The following is a 19,326-nucleotide window of genomic DNA, read 5'->3' as shown; positions in this document are numbered from 1 at the left end:
TTATTTTTTCAAAACGTGGCTTTTTAATCACATGATATATTGAAATATAAAATAGCTTTGTGGAATGATTTTTATCCCAGAAGTGCCAATTACACATCGTCCCATGGTTTAAATGAAAAGTGTGACACTCAAAACTGTGCACTGTTTAAATGTTATTTTATTAAATATCTTCAGTTCAAGGTTTCATTGTAACAAAGCTATGAAGGTTCTACCAACATTCAGACCAAACAAACAAACACTAGCTAACTTTAATTATTTCTATATCATGCAAAAATTCTGCATCAAATGCCTTCCATTTCCTGTTTAAAATGTGATATTTATAATATATATTATATAGATGCTTATATTAGCCCCATAAGAGAACATTAAGAATGCTAAAGGTGTACAGCTGTGTTTGATAATGGCCATACCAAGCTAAGGTTTTCATTAACTTAAAAAGGAAACAAAACAAACAAACAAAAAAAAAGAGTTTGTCTCCAAGACTGTGCAAAACCAAAAAACCCAACAGTTCTTTTCCTTTTAATTTTTCTCTGAAAGATGCAGGTACGTAATACAGAGGGTTTTCGTTTTATGTATTAATCATCATCATCAGGTAAAGAGACAAGGAAGATCAGACCTAAAGAAGGCATGCATAATGTTTTGTATTTATCTTTTTTAAAATGGCATAATTGTAATCTCCTGTTTGCTCTCTCTTTGTGGCTTAGAAAAAAAAAACAAAAAAAACAACAACTGAATAAAATATCAAGGCTTCTTGTTTTTCCACTTCACTCAGTGGCTTAGTGCTGTCTTTAAAATGTTTTGAAATAATATCATTTAGTGTTTGCCCCCTACAGGTTCAAGCCCCACAATTCCTCCCCAGGATGGTGGAGGGAGGAATAAAAGAGTATTTACTCTGACAAACCTGGGGCATGTAGATGGTCTTTTCCTTCCTCACGGGTTAGCTGATCTAATCCTGGTGTGGGTTAGCACCTCTCTGACAAAGGGAGCAGACAGCTATCCGGGGCAGACAGCCACACTTTGTGCAACAGCTTTTACTTTCTGCATGCTGTTAAATAAGGATTAAAATTTCAAATTAGCTTTCTTCTGTTCCGTAGTCTGTAAAAAGGTTGCCTCACATTTTGTATGCTGTCAACACAATCACATCATTTGCCTTGAAAGATACAAAAAATAATTAGGGGGTAGACAGAAATTCAGGTAAAAGCCCATCCCAGATGATATAAAGAATGAGTAACACTGTCCTTCCCCTTGGTCAAGACAAACCCTGTTACTGAAAGGGTCCACCAAAAAGGCAGTTTTCTGCTTGGGGCTAGGATCAGTTCTTGGTAAGGTCAACAAAACAATTCCATATTCCCCAACTAATGAATAAAGAAAATGGACTCCCTTTCCAGCAAAGAAAAGAAAGGAAGATGAATTGGCCCAAAGGACAAACATCAGATCACATGTGCTAATTCCCTTTCCCCTCTGCTTCATGAGGTATCCTCTAACACCCAGAGGCAACACCAGGAGGCGGCCTGGAGTCCTACAGCTACGGTTTGAGGTTCTGATCTGATAGTTTTCTGTGTTACAACATCACTGTAAAAAATAGAAAAATTACCCAAATAAACACTAGGAAACATGACACTTACAAACATCAGATGGGTTAGTGGTGGGGACAAGCACCTGGCTGGGGCTGCTGGCTCCCACTGCTTTTTTCATCGGAGATCGAACAAACCAAACAGGAGGCCAGGTAACCCCGTTATTTCTATGGTGCATATATTTCAGTATAAAAAACACACGCTATTTATGCCTCGTATAGGAGTGTATGTGCAAGTCTTCATGAAGAACATAACACTAAGTTTCTTGTCTGCTTCCTAAGGAACACGTGTTCTGCAGCACTGTGGATCCCAACTATGCTACTAGAAAGAAAAAAAATAGAAAATCCCATACATGTACCCTCTTCCTCTAAAATCTCTGCTCTTAATGCTGTTTTTAGCGCTTTTTCTTTTTTCTTTTTTTTTTTTTTTTAATTAAATAAGCTGGCTTCAAACATCCATGTTTGGCCAGGTAGTGGCTGTTTCTAAAACCTGTATCTTTGAAGAGCAAGCTTCTATTTAAGTTATATTCACTTAAACCCACTTTTTTTTAACCCTTACTTACACCATTAGTTTTATATCAACATCCCATTTTGTTTTTTCTTTTTTAAAAAAAAAAGTCTGTTTTGGGATCCAGCAGCTGAGCAACCAGCTTTCCATAACGTTTTTGCTGTGCAGAAATCGAAGAAGAAACTCAGGCTGAAGTCAGTCTGCTGGGCAATAGGAAGAGAAGCGCCTCCTCACTCTTGCGCCCCAGTCTTCACACTGGCTCCTCTGGGGTCTCCTCGCCACCACTCACTGATTGAAGTCACAGCACAGCCTGAACGCGATGTTAACTTCCACCATGGCTTTGCGGAGCACAGTTCAGCCATCCGCTGCTCAAGCCGCCTCCTTTTTTTGCTCTCCCTCTCTCTCTCTCCTTCACTTTTGCTTTCCCCCTCACTTCATTTCCGAAAGATGTTCCAGCTGCTGCCATTTTCTTAGCCCTGGGGGAGGGGGCACGTTGGATAATCTGTCATTTATTTAGCATTACTCCTGTTTGTTTGTTTTTTTTATTATTTTATACAAACAACATGTCTTTTTTTTTTTCTTTTTTTAGATTTAAAAACACCTTCGTACAGCAGAAACAGACACGATGGATCCATGGAAAACAACAGAAAGGCAGCGCCCGGAGCATCAGATGCATGCAGGGTTTCGTGCATTTGGCTGCTGCCTGTTTGTAATTTGTATTTTTTTTTTTTTTTAATGTCAAAACAGACATGACCGTTGCTGTCACTCAGGCACTCCAGAGCTGCGTGCTAAGAAGATATTGCCCTCCAGCTGAGTATCTCCACAAGTTGCTGCAGTCATGAAGAGGTAGCGTCCACCCAGATAGAAGAGAGAAGAGGGCAGAAGATGAAAGGAAATAAAGCCAAATGTTAGCTCAATTAATAAAACAAGTTTTTCTATGGGTAAGTATTTGGTGCAGGGAAAAACCCTTCCTAAATCAGACTGGAACTCATTAGCAGAGCCCTGAAGACATGAGGAACACACTTTCCCTTCCAGGTGGCTGAGTGTGCCAACAAAATTGAGCTACTTGCTCAAACGAATTACTTGCTTGATTGGAGCATATCTGGGTCCACTATCTAATAGCGGCATGTGCCAGAAGTTGAAGAAGTTTCCCCAAAGGGGTGATCAAAGAGTCTGGCCCTAAGGAACAATTTCCACCTCACTGCCAATTGGCGTTTGCCTTGAATAGAAAGATCTATAACTATTATTTTAAAGTCTTCAGCATTTTCTGCTCTGGATGTTCTTAATATCTAAACCAATGTATGACCTTTTCTGCAGTTTTGCAAATTTGTAGCCTTAGTGATGGCTTTTAGCAAAGGGTCCTCCTGGCTGATCTCATTGCGTCAAATTACTGGATTTATTTTGATCAGTTAAGTTTGGTTGATTTTTTTCATATTTATATATAGAAAGATGATTTTTGGCACAGCCAAAATCATCTTTCTACAATTTCTTACTTTGCTTATTTTTTTCCAACTCTCTTATTAGTTTTCTCCCTTCTTGGTTACTCTTCTCTCCTCATACAGAAGTCCTCTGATTATCCTCAAATTTCTTTTATAGCTGTTGTATCTTTTCATGGTGACTTACCCAAAACTGAACTCTGCCTTGCAGGTGAGAACAAACCATTGATTTCTATTTAAGCATTATTATTCACCTCATTCCTTCTTCATCCTTAACCTTCAATGCACATGGGCCAACACGGCTCACAAATGATTCCATGTGGTTCACTGGGGGCTGAACCACTCATAACTGCATGTGGTTACACTTCCTTCAGAACCCAGAAATGCATACAAATACTTCAACTTCATTTTATTTTTTAAATATTGTTTTAACCAACATTTTGTGGTTTGGAAATGGATTCTACTCTGCAGTTTTCAAAAGCTCTCCAGTACATACTTTTGGAAGAGGTGCAATGTTTCAGCAGCTGAGTCAAGGAAACACAACTCCTCTGTAGCAGCTAAGACACTTCACTCCTAAGCTTTCTCAGAACTTCTAGGCATAGTCACCAAGCCATACCAGTCTTCAATTTTTTAATTTGTTCTGCATCTTTTTTTGAGACTTCACAGCAGATTATGTTTAAGACGTAAGTCTCCCTCAACACTTCCATGATGAAGAACAATGAAAAGAAGTTATTTTTTGTTTCCCTCCAATGGCATTATCCTTCTCATTGCCTTACTCCCTGCTGAAAAAAAATCAGCTGATTGTCCAGCTCTCTTGAAAGCTCCCCTGGTTTTTAGGGCATCCTGACTGACTTCTGCTTCCCAAATTCCATTTGTGACCTCTGCAATCTGCTTGTGGTAGTTCACATTCCTTTCCATTGCCTTCACTAGGGCTCAATCCCTCACAATCCAAATGAATGCAAACTGCTTTTGGCTTAATTCTTAGTAGTACACATGGTGCAGTAACTATACTCAAGTGGCTTGTTCTCAAATGAATACATTTTAAAAAGCTTGCCTCCCCGGTGTAGAAGTGTTGTTGTTTTTGTTTGAAATAGAGAATTATGAGTAAAAAGGTTTTAAGATTAGGAAGCTTAGATCTTTAAAATGAATGTGTCATATACTTCAGTATACAACGAAAGGAAGCAGAAAGATTTTGTACATCTCAATAAGAGTAAAGTAATAAAGACACCAAAATGCCTAAAAAGCATACTTCAAAAAGTAAGTGGAACCATACTGTTCTCCTTCAAGAGCAAGAAACAATTGTTGCTTCAAGTCAAATTTTATAATTGAAGTTTCCTCCCATGCTGAATTGTGTCAAGCTAATTGGGGAATGTTTTAAAACCTCTAACATCATCATTTGTTTAGATTTCTTTTCCTCTGAGTTTTTCAACATTGTAAGCTAAATAGCTTCTGCTCATCAGCAAATTGGTAGTAAATTTTATAAAAATACATCGTTATTCTTATGGCATAGAAATTGTTCTCTACAGATTTTTTAACATACTCTTTAGAGTATGACATTCTCATTAAAAAGTTCTCTGAAATCACCAACATGTCATTCAAATTCTCCTAACTACTCTACCTGCTCTGTCCATTCCCTGATTCATAGACAAGGTATTAAACTAGCCTAAGAAGACAAGTAATTTCCCCAGGGTTTGGCAGTACGTTATATAAAAAGAACCTTTCACTGCCAGCTTTTCTCCCAAGCTTGCCTTTTTCTCCTTGTACACCAACACTTACAGCTTGTGCTCAAGGCTGGATTCACTCCTCTGTCTGACAGCCTGTATCTGCCCTTGCTGGTAGTTTTAATCACCTGTGCTGTTGGCATTATCAGAACAGGTCTGTTAGATCGAGGCATTTTTCGGCACCTGCTAACTGACCTCTTTGCTTTTGTCAAAGCTCAAGATTTTACCAGCTTTATCTGGCAATGCTACATTAACCAAAGAAGAATCCTTTCTGTAATGAAGTACAAGAAAGGGAGATCCCTGACAGCTGGGAAACAGCAAACCTGTGCACGTGCACACTATGAGATACTCTGCTCTGTGTGCTCTGTCTGAGCACAAAGCTAAATATACAGGAGCAAGTACTGCAGGTACAAGGGTATCTATGCTCAGGAGCAACCATCTGGCACATGGCTTTGGTTTGTCAGGAGTGTCAGATAATCCTCCAGAGACCAAAGGACAAGGCTGCAACAGACCAGTGGACATTTTTAGCCTGCAGACAACTAAAAATGGTTCTCTCACAGCTAAACACCCTTGAATAGTCTGGGAGTATGGCACTGAATTCCCACATACAGCAGCCTTGGATGTGTACGATATATTCTTTCCCAGGTAGTCCATACCCATGTATGATCCTCACTGGAGAGGTGCTGCAGGGGCTCCAGAGCAATGGTAGTGGACGTTCAGCCACTTGCCATCTCGGCGGTGCCAGACGCGAGTCTCTTCAGACTGCGTGGTGCGGGGCCGGCCTTGGCCGTCGATGTACTGTGTCAGGCGGATGTATGCGATGCAGGCAGCATCTTCACCGATGACATGGACGTGGGGGTTCAGGATGGTGGTGTGTATCGGCTTGCTGTTCTTCGACAGTACTGGCAGAACACACAAAACCATCAGCTTAATTTTACCACTACGAGAACAGCTCCCCCCGCAGCCTCCAATTTTTGTAGTCTACTCACCTCCAGCTTGATTCTGGGATACAACAAAAATTGCTCCTGTAATTTCCAGACAAATTCCAAGCCCATCTTTTCCCTATCACCTGTCTTTCAAAACTTAGCCCTTATTATTGCCTAGAACCCCCCGGTTGCTTTGTTCTCACTTCTTTTGCAAAGGACACTTGCTACTCTTTCAACATCAGTACTGCCGTTTCCTTAGTTATAGGAAAAAATGTTTCAATTATCACAAATGTAGCAAGAGTCAACAGTCAGGATATCTGTAGAGCAGGCCTGCATTAAATACAAACAGGTCTCAGAGAAGCGTGAAACTTACTCCAGGACAGGCTTTTTAGAGAGACAAAGTCTCTGCATGGTTAGAGCACTAGTAATGGCCTATACTAAGGACCTTGACATATCCCCCAAAAATCAAAGAAATTGAACAGCTCAGGATTTAAATTTCAGTTACTTCATCCTGTGGAAACACACAGGGAGGGAGGCAAATCCACTGGTATAAATGATAGCATTTTTCCCAACTCTTTTTCCTGCCCCAGACTGAAAAAGGTGACCCCCGTATCCTAATGAACTTAAGGGATTCATTTGGTGGTAGAGATCAGAAACCACCCAGGGAAACCTCCAAGTTCACACGTGTCAGCAGTTTGTGCATAATACACTTCACATCTGACCATTCAGTACATCTATCCCAAACATACAGGTTGTTTCTACACGAATGTGTTCATTTTTTCCATTTCCATATCAGTAGGAAATCCGGTGCCTCAAACTTTTAGAGGTCCTGTTATCGACACTTACAAAACACTTGCATCAGGCAAATCATATGTGTACAGTGAAGGGATCAGGGGGTTAGAACTGAACTTGTTGCTGAAAAAGGCTTTTGAGAGAAAGAATGCTGTCTCTTATAAATGCATCACAACCCATGTACAACCAAGTCCTTGCTGGTTATGATAGGCAGTAAAAACAAGAGCAATTTTTCCCCAAAAAGGTGAAATAAATGAAGATTAGAGAAAAGGCTGATGGTGTTACCAAATCTACCCACTCACAGTTCTCGAAGTAAAACTTATGGAAATCCATTCCTTCAACCAGGTTCCCCAGTGCTTCAGGTTCAAACGAGGTCAAACCAGGATCACAGATTTTTCTGCAAAGAAAAGCAATACAGCCTTACAGCCTGCATCTAAGTCCAAAGGCTCCTTACACAATGAAGTATTGGTATGGCATGGGACTTGCACTGTGTCCTAACCATTTCACTAGTCTGAGTAAGCTCTTAGAGGATGGGGTACTGCTGCAACCACAGGGTTGGTGGTAGTTGGCATTTCATGTCAAACAAGCCTCTGTGTTTCTGGTATACAACCTTTTATTCTTTATGCTCATCTCACTGTCTCTCCTCCTCCCCCCAAACACACACACAGCTTACAAAGCCAGGGCATTTTCCTTTTGCCACTCCTGTTGCTGTTTGATACCTGACTTCTACTTCAAGTTCATTTAAACAGCTCTACTGTATTCCTGACTACAAGTGAGAGAGGCTAAGAAGCACACCAATATTTATCATACCCAATTGTACGACTCTTACTCATACCCGGAAGCCACAACATAACTTGCACACGAACTGATTGGTGACCTGTCAGAAGGCATCTATGCACAAACCAACAGTACTTACGTATAAGCCTCAAAGTCTCCATTGTTGATGGCTTCTATCAGCTGCTCTGTTATCTTAATGATCTCCTGCTTACGCACTGCGAACAAGAAGAAAGAACAATTTAACTGCACGTAAGACTTCGATAGGAATATGGGGCTAGTGGGTGCTTCCTACAAGCAATTTGCAGAGCACCATTAGTGTAGCTCTCATAGGATGCTGCTCCCTGCATTTTGGAGATATGCAGTAACGACAGCCATCCATATGAGAATAGGGGGGCAGTGGTATGATAGGGGAATGGTGATCCCATAATGCAGGGAGAAATGAAATAAAGATGTCATATTCAGTTTTTTTTTTTTTTTCCTTTTCTTCTAGAAAAGCCTGTCTCGTGCACTGGAGGTGTCTCCTGAATGACAGCTCTAGGTGCTTCCAGGGATTCTGACCAATGAATGTCAGTGAACCTGCCCATGTGAAGCATTTGTCTAGCAGCTTAAATTGTAGAAACCCTTCACCACAGTAGCCATGGGAAAATGGCCACCACACAGACCAAGCGAATTGGAAAAAATCTCCCAACAACTTGCCTATCACCATCACCAATACCTCAGCTATTATGAATGCTGCAAACAAGCAACTGGGACATGTAGGGATGACTTCCACAAGCTAGAAAGACAATCACAGCAGGATAGATGGGTTGGACGAACAGGCCCTAGGCATACACTAATATGCACTCTGTCCCTCAGGCAGATCCCTATGGCAGAGCCCTTACCAGCACTGCTGTTAACCCAGCCCCAGCACACTGGACTTCAGGACGAGTGAAGACAGCAGGCTAGCTGTCTACTGCTGATTCGACCTTGCTCTGGCCTGCACCTCTGCACTTTCTTCTCTTGGTTTACCACAGCTGATTGCCCATGCCCTTTGAAGCCTTCCATCACCCTTACTGATATCTGGAGTCCTTCACACTGACAGAGTTTGGCTCAGCTCTGTGAAGAAACACAACTTAAGGTCTATGACTGTATGCACACCCAACAGATCTTCAGCCTTCCCCACAGTTTCCCTTGAGGTAGGATATGGTACACATCATACAAGCGTATAGGAGGTGCTCTATCATTATCTTCACCATCACCATTACCACATAATTTCTAATCCCTACCACCAGAACTGTAATTCATCTGCCCTTAGGCATCTGAAGTGTAGGTGTCTGAAATGGAACTAGTCACCAGTCTTCTCCTGTAGGCCCTGAAAGAAGTAAGCACCTCTGCAAGCCTAACCTGAGGTATTTCGGATGCCTATCATTAGGAGCACAGCCCTGAAACATAACCTAGCATCTTTAGGTGTCCAAGTCAGAAAAGCTGACTCCCACTCTAGACGCCAGAAGATGTTAGTGCGAACTCCCCTCCACCTTAAACTTTCATCCACATGCGTGTATCATCCCAGCACTGGGAAGTACAGCTGAAGAGCAACAAGGTGATAATCCCAGTGGCTCAGAAAGATGCCTGCACCCACTCTGGAAATCTATTAAGAGGATTATACTACCCAGTTAGCCACGGGAACATCTTGGTTAGGGAACAACTGGCTCGTGGTGGTAAGGGAGCTAGTTTTACCGCTTGTGCTGTATAAATTTCCACATACAAAGTGACATATAGAAGGAATGGATCAAAATGACATAGTGGGCTATGCCTATTATGAAAAACACTTTTACAAGCAAATCGCCTGGAACGGCTTCCCCACGAAGCATGGCTACACATTGGATCCCCCTCCCAAATGTGTGCCATGCCTGTAAAACGTGATCCATGGGAAAGGCGCCACTTGGGATGAGTGACAAATCTGCAGACCGCAGCCACCGCGTGCTGGCTCGTCTCAAGACCTGCACCCACCTCCCAAACATCACCACGCAGCAACGCGGACCCTACCCCTGCAACGCAAGTCCCCTCCACCAGACTGCGCTTGCCTTCTGGCTTCTCCTACATGTCCTTAGCCCGCAGTGACACACAGAAGGCGACCCGCGTTTTGCAGCGGGCAGTGTCCCCGGCCGGGGGCAGGAAGGCGTCCCCACCGGCTGTGCTGCACCCCCGAGGGGCCGCGCAGCGCGGGCCCGGCCCCGGGGCTCCCCCCGGCGGCCTCCGCCGCTCCCCGCAGCCGGCCCGGCCCGGCCCGGGAGCGCCGCCTGGGGGCGGCCCGAGGCCTGCGGCCCGTCCAGGGGGATGAGGTGTTGGGGACAAGCGGAGCCCGGCGCCTAGGGGAGCTAGTCAGTCGCACTACTCGGCTACTGCTACCCAGCTGCTAACTTACACGGTGCACTGCTGTGCACAAAGGGAACTACTGGAGTGAGCAAGGGCTCCGACCGAGCACGCTCTAACTCCAGTGTCTGCCCTGGGCTGTCCCAGGCAAGAAGCTTCTCTTCACAAGACTGGGTAGCTGCAAAACAAATGTAAGCGTTAAAATAATAAACAAACAAACATAAACCAGAAAGCAAAATAAAGACCAACACAGAAATACAAACACACGCAAGCCCCAACCCATGGGCACACAGAGACACCCCCGTCCCAGCGAGCCGTCCCTGCTCTGCTCCATGGCCTGTCCCACAGGGCACCCCTCGGAGCACGGCGAGGAGGGAGAGCTCACGCTGGCCAGGAGGGTGACAGAGCAGCACAAGGGCAAGTATGAGGTGGGAGAGAGGGGGAAAGGAAGCAGGGCAGCCAAACCACTGCACACCAACTAAGAGAGGAGCGGGGAGGGAGAACGCTGCCCCGCACTGCTCGCTGCCGCTCCTCGGGGCTCCAAGCAGGGCCTCACCAAGAACAAGAGGAACGAGGTAATAAGGAAGCGGTGATGGACAGTTCACAGCAAAACGGGCTCGAGATCATTTCCCTTCCATTCTGGCTAGACAAAACACCTTGCCCATTACGCCTCACAAACCAGCAGTTTGACATTCTTAGAGCTACTTCAGAAATATTAACACAGAGGCTCTGACTGCTGCATCACGAGGCACTGGCGCTGTGCGCAGGAAACCAGGAATAGATGACAGGAGGAGACAGAAGAGGGCATGCCTGCTCCTCTCTTCCCACCAGACTGCCCTGAGCAGAATCAAATACTTCAGGTGTTCCCAGCTCACATTAAGGATCATTCTGTCGCAGCGTTAAGCAGTCAGACAACTAGTAAGGTACACGTATAGGGGGAAGGCTGAGACCCCACCTCAATCTTCTCTGACCTGCTAGCATTCTCACACCCCTTTTCAGAGGTGTTCAGCCACAGATTCCTCTATGGAGACAGCTGGTTCAGGAGGGATTGAGGCACCATAGTTGACAGACTAACCACGCTACCAGCAACTGAGCACAGCAGACATGCAAAGTAAAGCACAACAGAGAGAAAGATGCTCCTCAGAGCCAACATCATTCAAGGATTTTCACTAGGTGCACCTGATGGTGGATTCAGAAATGCTGGAGGGTCGTGCAGTAGTGACAGCCTCTCTCCAAAGCATCCTCACAAACAACTGCTTTTCATTTGTTCCGTACTTCCCAAGCACCATCAGCACCCAGGGAGCTCCTAAGTTCTTGCCAAGTGAGACTGAATTCAGCCTCACACATCCCCCTCCATTGCAGAACTGCACCACTGACCCCATTTACAGGAAGGGAACCTACAGAGATGCAGCAACTTGCCCAGGGAAACCCCAAGAGACATCTCTCCTAAGCAGCCCACACCTCACCCAGATGAAAGCAAAGGAATGAAATTGATCTGGATGAGATTCTGCCTTTTCAAAAGGGGAAGGAAAAGTTTGGAAGTTTTCAGTGTGTAAAGGAGGGTATTTTGCAGGAAGGGAGATGATTTCTTTTTATTCTGGAGTACTAAGAATGAAAAAAATCAATATTTTGGAAGGAAGTTGAGGAAAGGAAAAATCTGGGGGAAGGAGAAATGGGAAAGGTAGCGGGAGGAGTAGGAAAAAGATGCCGTGAAGCACTGCACCCCTGGACTTACTGGCTGAGAAACAGAGAGAAAGCTGGGACTGCATGGACTCAGTCTGTGTTTTGCTCTCACTGTGCCTCCGTCCTTCAAGCACTGAGCTGCCGTCCCCGGTGGAGAGAGGGGGAGCTAGCATGGCAGGGAATTAAAACACAAACACAAACAAAACACGCAAGTTCAGTAAATAAAAAAAGAGAAAGGAAATAGGAGAACATTAAAGAAACCACAATGCTGGGCACATAACATGCAGGAGTATCCTCCAGGGCAAAGCCAAGTAGACAGCTCAACAACATGGATCTGCTGTGCAATTTATAGTGACACGGGGGGGCTGCTACCTTCAGCCCCACCACTCTGGAAACAACATAGCCCTGAGGCAACTGTCACTGATGTATCAAGATGATGTCTCCTACAACACAGAATAGATCTGCATAACCTGCACCTATTGAAAGCAAGAGGTCAAAAACAGAGCTGCACAAGCGCTTCCTTTTTCCCAGTCATGGTTAACCAGAACTCTGAGAACTCCAATATCCCCAAACCCTGGTCTATTTAGCCTTGCTTAAGTGCTTGCTTTACTTAAAACCAGAAGGGCCGGGAGCGGAAAAGAAGTAGTTATAAAGCAAAGCACTAAAATTACCAGATAGAGCTGGCCATAGCACAAACCAGTACTGTGTGAGCTCAACAAGTTTTCAAATGATCCCTTCTATTAAAATCATAACAAAATATTTTAACCTCTGAAGAAATCTCAGTTTTGATCTGCAACAATGCGGTCCTATATAATTCTGCACAGATTTAGTCCTGGCCAGCTGCCCTCCTTCCCCCACCATCTATCCCTGACCTAGCCTTCCTCTCTTCACAGCTTTCGTATTCTTGACTTGCAGGACACCCACTGGCTCAACTGGCTCAAGGCTGGGACCTCTCCTGAACCAAAGCTGCCAAAGAAGACAAGGTTCTGGACAAGTAGCTATTCTGGACAGATAGCCAGCAGAGATGAGATAAATCAGTTTCATTACCACGCTACAAAAGTCATCCAGTTCCCTTCCCTCCAAACTGGGTTCTTAAATCCCAAATTACTCTCTGGCAAAAAGGTGAGAGCTGGAATACTACGCTGTAATGGGGCCAGGTCTAATCTAAAACAACCAGTACTGTGGAGAATTTCTGCTCCTTGCAACTCCTCATAAGAGAAGCCAGCAGCTTCTGATAAACCACAGGAAAAGCACTAGGAATTAGCCCAGCTGGCTGAGGTGACACTGCTGCTACACCACAGAGCCAGCATTGATTTTTCCCTGGCTACGTAACTCTGACTGACTGCAGGGAGAATGAGAATACCTCTGCCTCAAAATGTAAACTATTATCACATTTGCCTCTGAATGACAACTGCATTCACCCATCCTGGACCCGTTCAGGAAAAAATTTCCTACTTCAGGAAAATTTCTTTCTTCTCTTCCTTCTTTAGGGGATCAGGAAGAGGACAGCTGCTTGAACAACATGAGCAGACACAGGACTCAGAGCTCCTTCACCTAGAGAGTTTTACCAGCACAGAATATTTATGATGTGGTCACTGACAGGCACAAAATTGCTTCTCTTCTTAGCCTCTCCCTCTACCAACTTCTCTGTCAGGGACATGAGAAATCATTTCCAGTGACAGACAACAGGCTGAGAATCATCTGTCTTTGAAACCAAAATAGACCCAAAGGGGAGGGGTAGGGGAAAGAAAGGTGTGTGCACATCACCGAAGAGATTCCCAGAAAGAGGCAAGAAGAGAGACTGCTTCTTTTGCAAGTGAGCAACAACAGAGAGGTTTCAGCTCCCTGTAACCTGCAGAGAACCACAAAAAACACAGCCAGCTTCCAAACCTTGAGGGACTAGTAAAGATTTTCCATGTCTAGAAATGGACTGGAGATGAACAGATACTTGCAAGGAAAGAGTTCCAACTCTGAGACAAAAATTAGCTCAGGACAAACAGGGTTTATATACTGCAAAGGCCAAGTCAGCTGGTTCCCCAGCATATCATCCCACTGTGACAGGAATGACAGTGTCATGGCAAATTTATGAACTGAGTCACACACGGAAATCTGGGAGGCTAGATCAGGGCAGTTCTCAAGTCTTCAGGAACCCCTGCCTGCACTCTACACACATTAGAAGTTACAGGCAGAACACCTACCTTTCAGATCCTCATCTTCAGTAGTGGTGTTACAGCTCTCTGTGGAACCCTGCATGGCAGAACAGAGCATTACCAGGCATCAGCAGTCAGGAGTGTTAGTAAGTAGTTTGATATTTTATTTTAATTTTTTTTTTTTTTTTTTTTTTTGTGAAGGAAGGTAGGGAAAGCATGAACACATGGGCAAGGGTGGCCAGGACAGGAGGACACAAATGAAGATTTGGATGACAGCAGGCCAGATATTGGCAGAACTTAATTGCGTCGCTGCTTAACTTCTGCATGTACAAGCAGTTCAAGCCATCCACACAGCGCTCTTACAAGACCAGAAGTAACCAAACCATCAAATCAAATGGGAGATCAAATGGGAGTTGCTTCTTTTTGGAAGAAGAATAGCCGCAAGAAGCTAAGGAAAGGCTTCTAACCTTTCTCAACGGAACAAGTTCTCCATTTCCAGAAGAAATAAGTGCACAAGCACCTGTACCTTCTCATCCACCCCAGATAAGAGAGTGGTGATTAAACACCACTGTAGAAAAGAGATACTTGAACTGTTGTCCCTACTCAGCCTCTTCTAGGGATCTAGATCCACACAACGCAGCCCTCCCAGTCCACTGCTGCCCACAGTGTTCAGGAGCATGCTACACACCAAACACCAGAAAGGCAGAAACTAAACTCAGACACACAGATGAGAATGACGAGAGAAGCAGAGGTTTCTCTGGCAACACTCCCATCCCTTACCTTTATGCCATCTGTAGCATTATGGACAACAGTTGTTTGAGGCTCCTAGGAAAGGATGGAAGAATCATTAAACTATAGTACCAAAGCATTCCCTCATTTGCTTTCACTCCCCAGCAAGTGGAGAAAAGGTGACTGACATAAAAATCAAACCACAAACTCCAAACAGCACACGTGTGCTTGCGTGCGCACGCACACACTTCCTGCACAGAAGGTTTCCTGAAGAGAGAGACTGCACTAAAAGCTACGGTTACAAGGAGACAAAGCCCCCAGGATCCCTGCAATCGCCCCTAATCCCCAGTTTGCCTCCAGAGAAGCAGGCTGGCACAAATGCCAGAGAGCACCACACTGGTCAGCCCCCGCTCCCTACAGCTGTTGATGAAGTAATGACTCCTCAGCAGCATCTTCACCGGAGAATGCTTTGGAAGGGAGAAAAGGATAATCCTGGGCTGGGGCCTTTGTCTCCCAGGTTTTTGGAAAGCTTGCCAGGTGTTTTTCCCTTATAATGGGACATTCATAATTTCCTTATTACAAGGGAGATAAGCCAGACTATCTCAATGGCTCTCCTGAGGAGCTGCTAAGGGAACTGGGCTGTGAAAAAAAAGGCTCATTTTTCTACAGGTCTCTAAAGTGGAGTCCAATTTCAATAATAACAATAATAAATAATTTAGAAAGGGTTCTTCAGTATCAAATCCTTAATGAATAAAGCTAGTGAAGGGAGAGCAGAAAATTATGAAGTGTCCCAAGAACCCTTCACTCTGCAACAAACACAGCAAGAACAAACTCTCTCCTTCCACCCCCCAAAAAATGCCAAATCCAACTCTCCAGTGACACAAAGAGCAGCTTCCAGGCCTAGGGGTGCTAACTAGCTCCTGCACTCATCCCTTTGTTACCGGGACAAGACTTCAGGGTCCTGCACCATTTCCTCCTGCTGCCATCTCTCTGGCGGGGTGGCTGAGCAAGGCCACCAGGGACCATGATGGTGCTGTGAAGGGCTCACCCACCCGCCTCTGTCACCCATTTCCCTGCTGCCTGATCTTCCAAGCCTCCTGAAGCAGCCTACAGTGAGCTGTGCCACTACACTTACTCGGCACAGGGCACCCTATGGAGCCTGCTGCACGCAGCTTTGAAGCAGAAAACGCTAGCCCAGCAAGCCAGCGAGCTGCAGAGGGGCAAGCACACAAGTGAGCAGGCCAAATGGGCCACCTAAGGACTCCTCTGAAAACCCTTTCTTCTGTGGTGTCCTGAAGTCCATCCTCAGCTTCCCGGGTGTTGGAGAGCGGATGGAGCTGGCCACTCTCTTCTTCCAAACCAGCCTCCCCAAAGCCAGCAGGACCAGTTGAATGGGACACACAGAACTATACAGGGATGATGGCACAAGGGGAAGTTCAGGCAAGCTGCGATCCCCACATCCAACCACAGCTCTGCTCAGCACCCCCACCCCAAAGCCTGTGAGGCTGTGACCAGGCCCACAGCAGCACAGGGACACGGACAGAACGAAGCCAAAACACAAGCTGAAACAGAGCAGCACAAGCAGCACTCGGGGTGGGGGTAAGGAGAGAAGGGGTGAGGACAGAATCAAAATTAAACCAAACAGGAAAAAAAAAATAGTGGTTGGGGAAGATACCATGGACGTCTGCACTGGGGGTGTTTCTTTTGCAGTGCTTACTATACTGGTTTTGTTGTTGCTCTGTGGCTGAGACAGAAAAACATGGTTTTAGTTCCCCTGCTGGGCAGAGGCAGCAAGAAAAAGACAGCATTGCTCCAACCCCAACCATCTCCTCAGACCCACCCCTCCCCACCAGCTCCATCAAGAAGGAGGAGGAAGGAGTGCTGTCCGGGTTGCTGGACATCATCCTTCCCTTAGAGGTATCAGAGGTTGTAAGGAAGGTACCAAAACCCAAATGTGCATGGACTGCTAGAGCTATAAGGAAGGAAAACAGAGGGGAAAAGGCAGCAGCCCAAAGGGATGGGGGAAAATCCTGGAATGAGCACCAGCAAAACTATTTGGTGAAGAAGAATGAGGGATGGCAGCGGTCCCAAGAGAAGGAGACTACAAAAGTGAGAGAGAGACAATAGCCATGGTGCCGTCCCAAACAAGGGACAAACAGGACTTGTGACTGAAAAGTCCCAAAGTGCACAGGAACAGTCATAGATAGGTGATGATGCTGAGGCTCCCAGAGAATTTACTGATGTAAGAGAACACATGGTCAACCCTAGAGGAGGCAGAGAAAAAGTGAGGCACGGTGTGTCGTGTCCCTGCTGTGACCTGAACAGAGCTGGCAGGACCGAAATATGGGAAGGGGAGGGGAGGGTGCCCGCAAGGAAGTCTGTGTAGTTCCCAAAGCAGCAAGTCCTCTGGACAGTAGTTTTTCCATCTTTTCTCTCTTCGGTTTCTTGTAGCTGTGGTTAAGAATAGAATTCCCATTTCCTGCATTCTCAGAGCACAAGTGTGAGGCAGTCACCACCCTGCTGCAAAGGACCGTCCCACTGAGTCACAAGTGTCACTTGTCAGGAATGAGCAAACTGTTTGCGGGAAGACAAACCTGTGCCCACTAGTACACATGTCCTAGCCCCCCGATCCAGGCATTTGCTGGGGAAGGAGGCCCACGGTTCACCCTGCTGTGTAACCCCCCTCCAGGTGTACCGCTCTCCTGCTGTGCGCCAGCAGCAGTGTCAGAATCAGCTCTGCGGGAGCCTCACTCCGACTCCTTGGTTGACAGATGGGGATGACTGGAGCTGAGCTCACAGCAAGGTGACCTCACTGCAGCTGCTCTTGATTCCACCATTCTTGGTGAGAGCAAACTGACACTGCAAAACATCAGGCCCTCATCACCCAGTAACCAGCACGAAGAATGCAGGACTCAAATGCTGAGCTGGAAAACATCTGCCAAGTTTTAGTTATGTCAACCAAAGACAGATCCTGTGAGGCTGAAACTTCACACACACCCACAAATACTTCAGTTGTTCTTCACGAGCAGCATGCCTTGGCTTAGCTATCCCTTTTGGAGAGGGAGAGAGGGCAAAGAGAAGAGGAAGATGGGACAGGTGGAGAGGAGAGGAAGTAGGAGAGACAGACGGGAATGAATACTTTAAAAGTCCATGGAAAAGAAAAGAATATGTAACACACTTGTCCCCAAAGCTAAGAAATGAGAAAATGCACAAGTTACTGGTTATTGCCTCTTCCTACACATTGTCCTAAGACTTTGGCCTTCCAAGAGCTTTGCTTCCTGCAAGTTATTCCCAACCTGATAGCAGAAGAGATAACAGGCTGCTGTGGGTATAATAGGAGCATGTTGACCTGAAAACATGAATCCCAACTTATTTTGTGGCATACACAACCAGGCTTCTGGCAACGTTTGGATCTACCCATCCACACAGTACAAGGTTCCCATACATCTTCAGAAAGTGATCCTAATGCAGAGATCTTCCAAACCTCTTCCAGTGAGAAGAGCACAACTCATTTTTTCTTAGTCTACTGGAATAAGATGATAAAGTTACCATGAAAGAAGGTGTGCAAAAATGCTTTTGATTTTTTTTGAAAGGCATTGTAACTTGGGCCAAATGGGTAAAACACCCAGGAAACCACTGTTCTGGGAAAAAGTTGACAGCAGCTTCTTAGGTGTGGGATGTCGCCTTACTGTGCACAAATCCACGCACACCCAAAACACGCAGCCTACCCTCCGAGCTGCACTGAACACCCAGCCCACTCGTCATACTCCTGCCAATCCAGTGGGCAGGAGGCAGAGTACCATGTTTCCCAGCCTGGATTCACGCAGTATTTTACTCCAGGACAGAGTCTGAAGGAAACGTGAGGTAGAGGACTTGGTAGAGGACTTAGGCTAAACATTTTTTGTAGTTCTTCCTCTGATAAAGGTGCCTGATGTACTGAGTTTCCCACACAGATGTTTGTGTCTTCTGGCCACCTAACCCATTGCCCTTTGCTTGAAAGGCCTGGCGTGCCCAACCCCGAGCCCAGGGGCCACAGCCAGCCCTTACCCCTCCTTCCCCTCCTGCTCCCAGCCAGGCTGTGATTCACAGCAGTACAGCTCAAGTTAAAAGAGGCTGATTCACCTATAAAGGTGCCAGGCTGTTCTTCAGATCTATGTAACACGATTAGTTTTGGCACAGCACTTGGCAGTGCTTCCTGAGCTAGACAAGAGACAGACAGACAGGCACAAGCAACACAGAGGGTGCAAGAGAAAGAAAACAGACCAGTGATCATATCGCTAGGGACTCCCAATTCTAGCCAACTAAAAGCAAGCCAGTACCAACACACGGGCTGTCTCTGGTTATTGAGCCACCTTCGCTGCTTCTCTGTTTTCTGAGGCTGACACTTGCATGGTTTACATATCCCAACTGCTTTAAAACAACATGCAGAGGGATTGGCAGTGGGCAGAAAAGCAAGGCTAGAAAGGCACAAAGGACTCCTGCCCTCGAGTTTCGTAAAGGCAAGGCTGGTGAAAAACGAGTCCCTTGCATCAGATTTTCCAAGCAGTACTTTGGGATTACTCGGTGTGTTTACATAGCTTTATGATGCCACTGAAGGAGGAAGAGGAGAAACATCTTCCAGACAGTAACATAGAAACAAATGATTCTGCTTTCTCGGTACTTACAACGCTCCCGTTCCT

General features: G+C 45.5%; 1 protein-coding gene across 17 annotated transcripts in view; it reads right to left on the bottom strand.

Annotated features, from left to right (window-relative positions):
* Positions 1–1,951: 1,951 nt before the first annotated feature.
* CAMK2G (calcium/calmodulin dependent protein kinase II gamma) overlaps positions 1,952–19,326 on the bottom strand; it is a 107,676-nt gene continuing 90,301 nt past the window's right edge. For 3 of the 17 annotated variants that reach the window (XM_084524869.1, XM_084524880.1, XM_084524879.1), the window contains 8 exons: positions 16,323–16,391; positions 14,699–14,743; positions 13,967–14,015; positions 11,821–11,934; positions 7,873–7,948; positions 7,259–7,353; positions 5,895–6,140; positions 1,952–2,911 (listed from right to left, as the gene is read on the bottom strand). In XM_084524869.1, coding sequence (XP_084380995.1) covers positions 5,908–6,140; positions 7,259–7,353; positions 7,873–7,948; positions 11,821–11,934; positions 13,967–14,015; positions 14,699–14,743; positions 16,323–16,391 — 681 coding nt within the window. In that variant the 3' untranslated portion in view covers positions 1,952–2,911; positions 5,895–5,907. The remainder of the gene's footprint in view (positions 2,912–5,894; positions 6,141–7,258; positions 7,354–7,872; positions 7,949–11,820; positions 11,935–13,966; positions 14,016–14,698; positions 14,744–16,322; positions 16,392–19,326) is intronic. The other 14 variants (XM_084524885.1, XM_084524870.1, XM_084524881.1 and 11 more) reach the window with 9 other exon arrangements.

The sequence above is a fragment of the Aythya ferina genome, assembly GCF_964211825.1.
Source record: "Aythya ferina genome assembly, chromosome: 7".
In the NCBI taxonomy this organism is placed as follows: domain Eukaryota; kingdom Metazoa; phylum Chordata; class Aves; order Anseriformes; family Anatidae; genus Aythya; species Aythya ferina.
The sequence above is the reverse complement of the archived record's forward strand: the minus strand, read 5'-3'. Positions and strand labels throughout refer to the sequence as shown.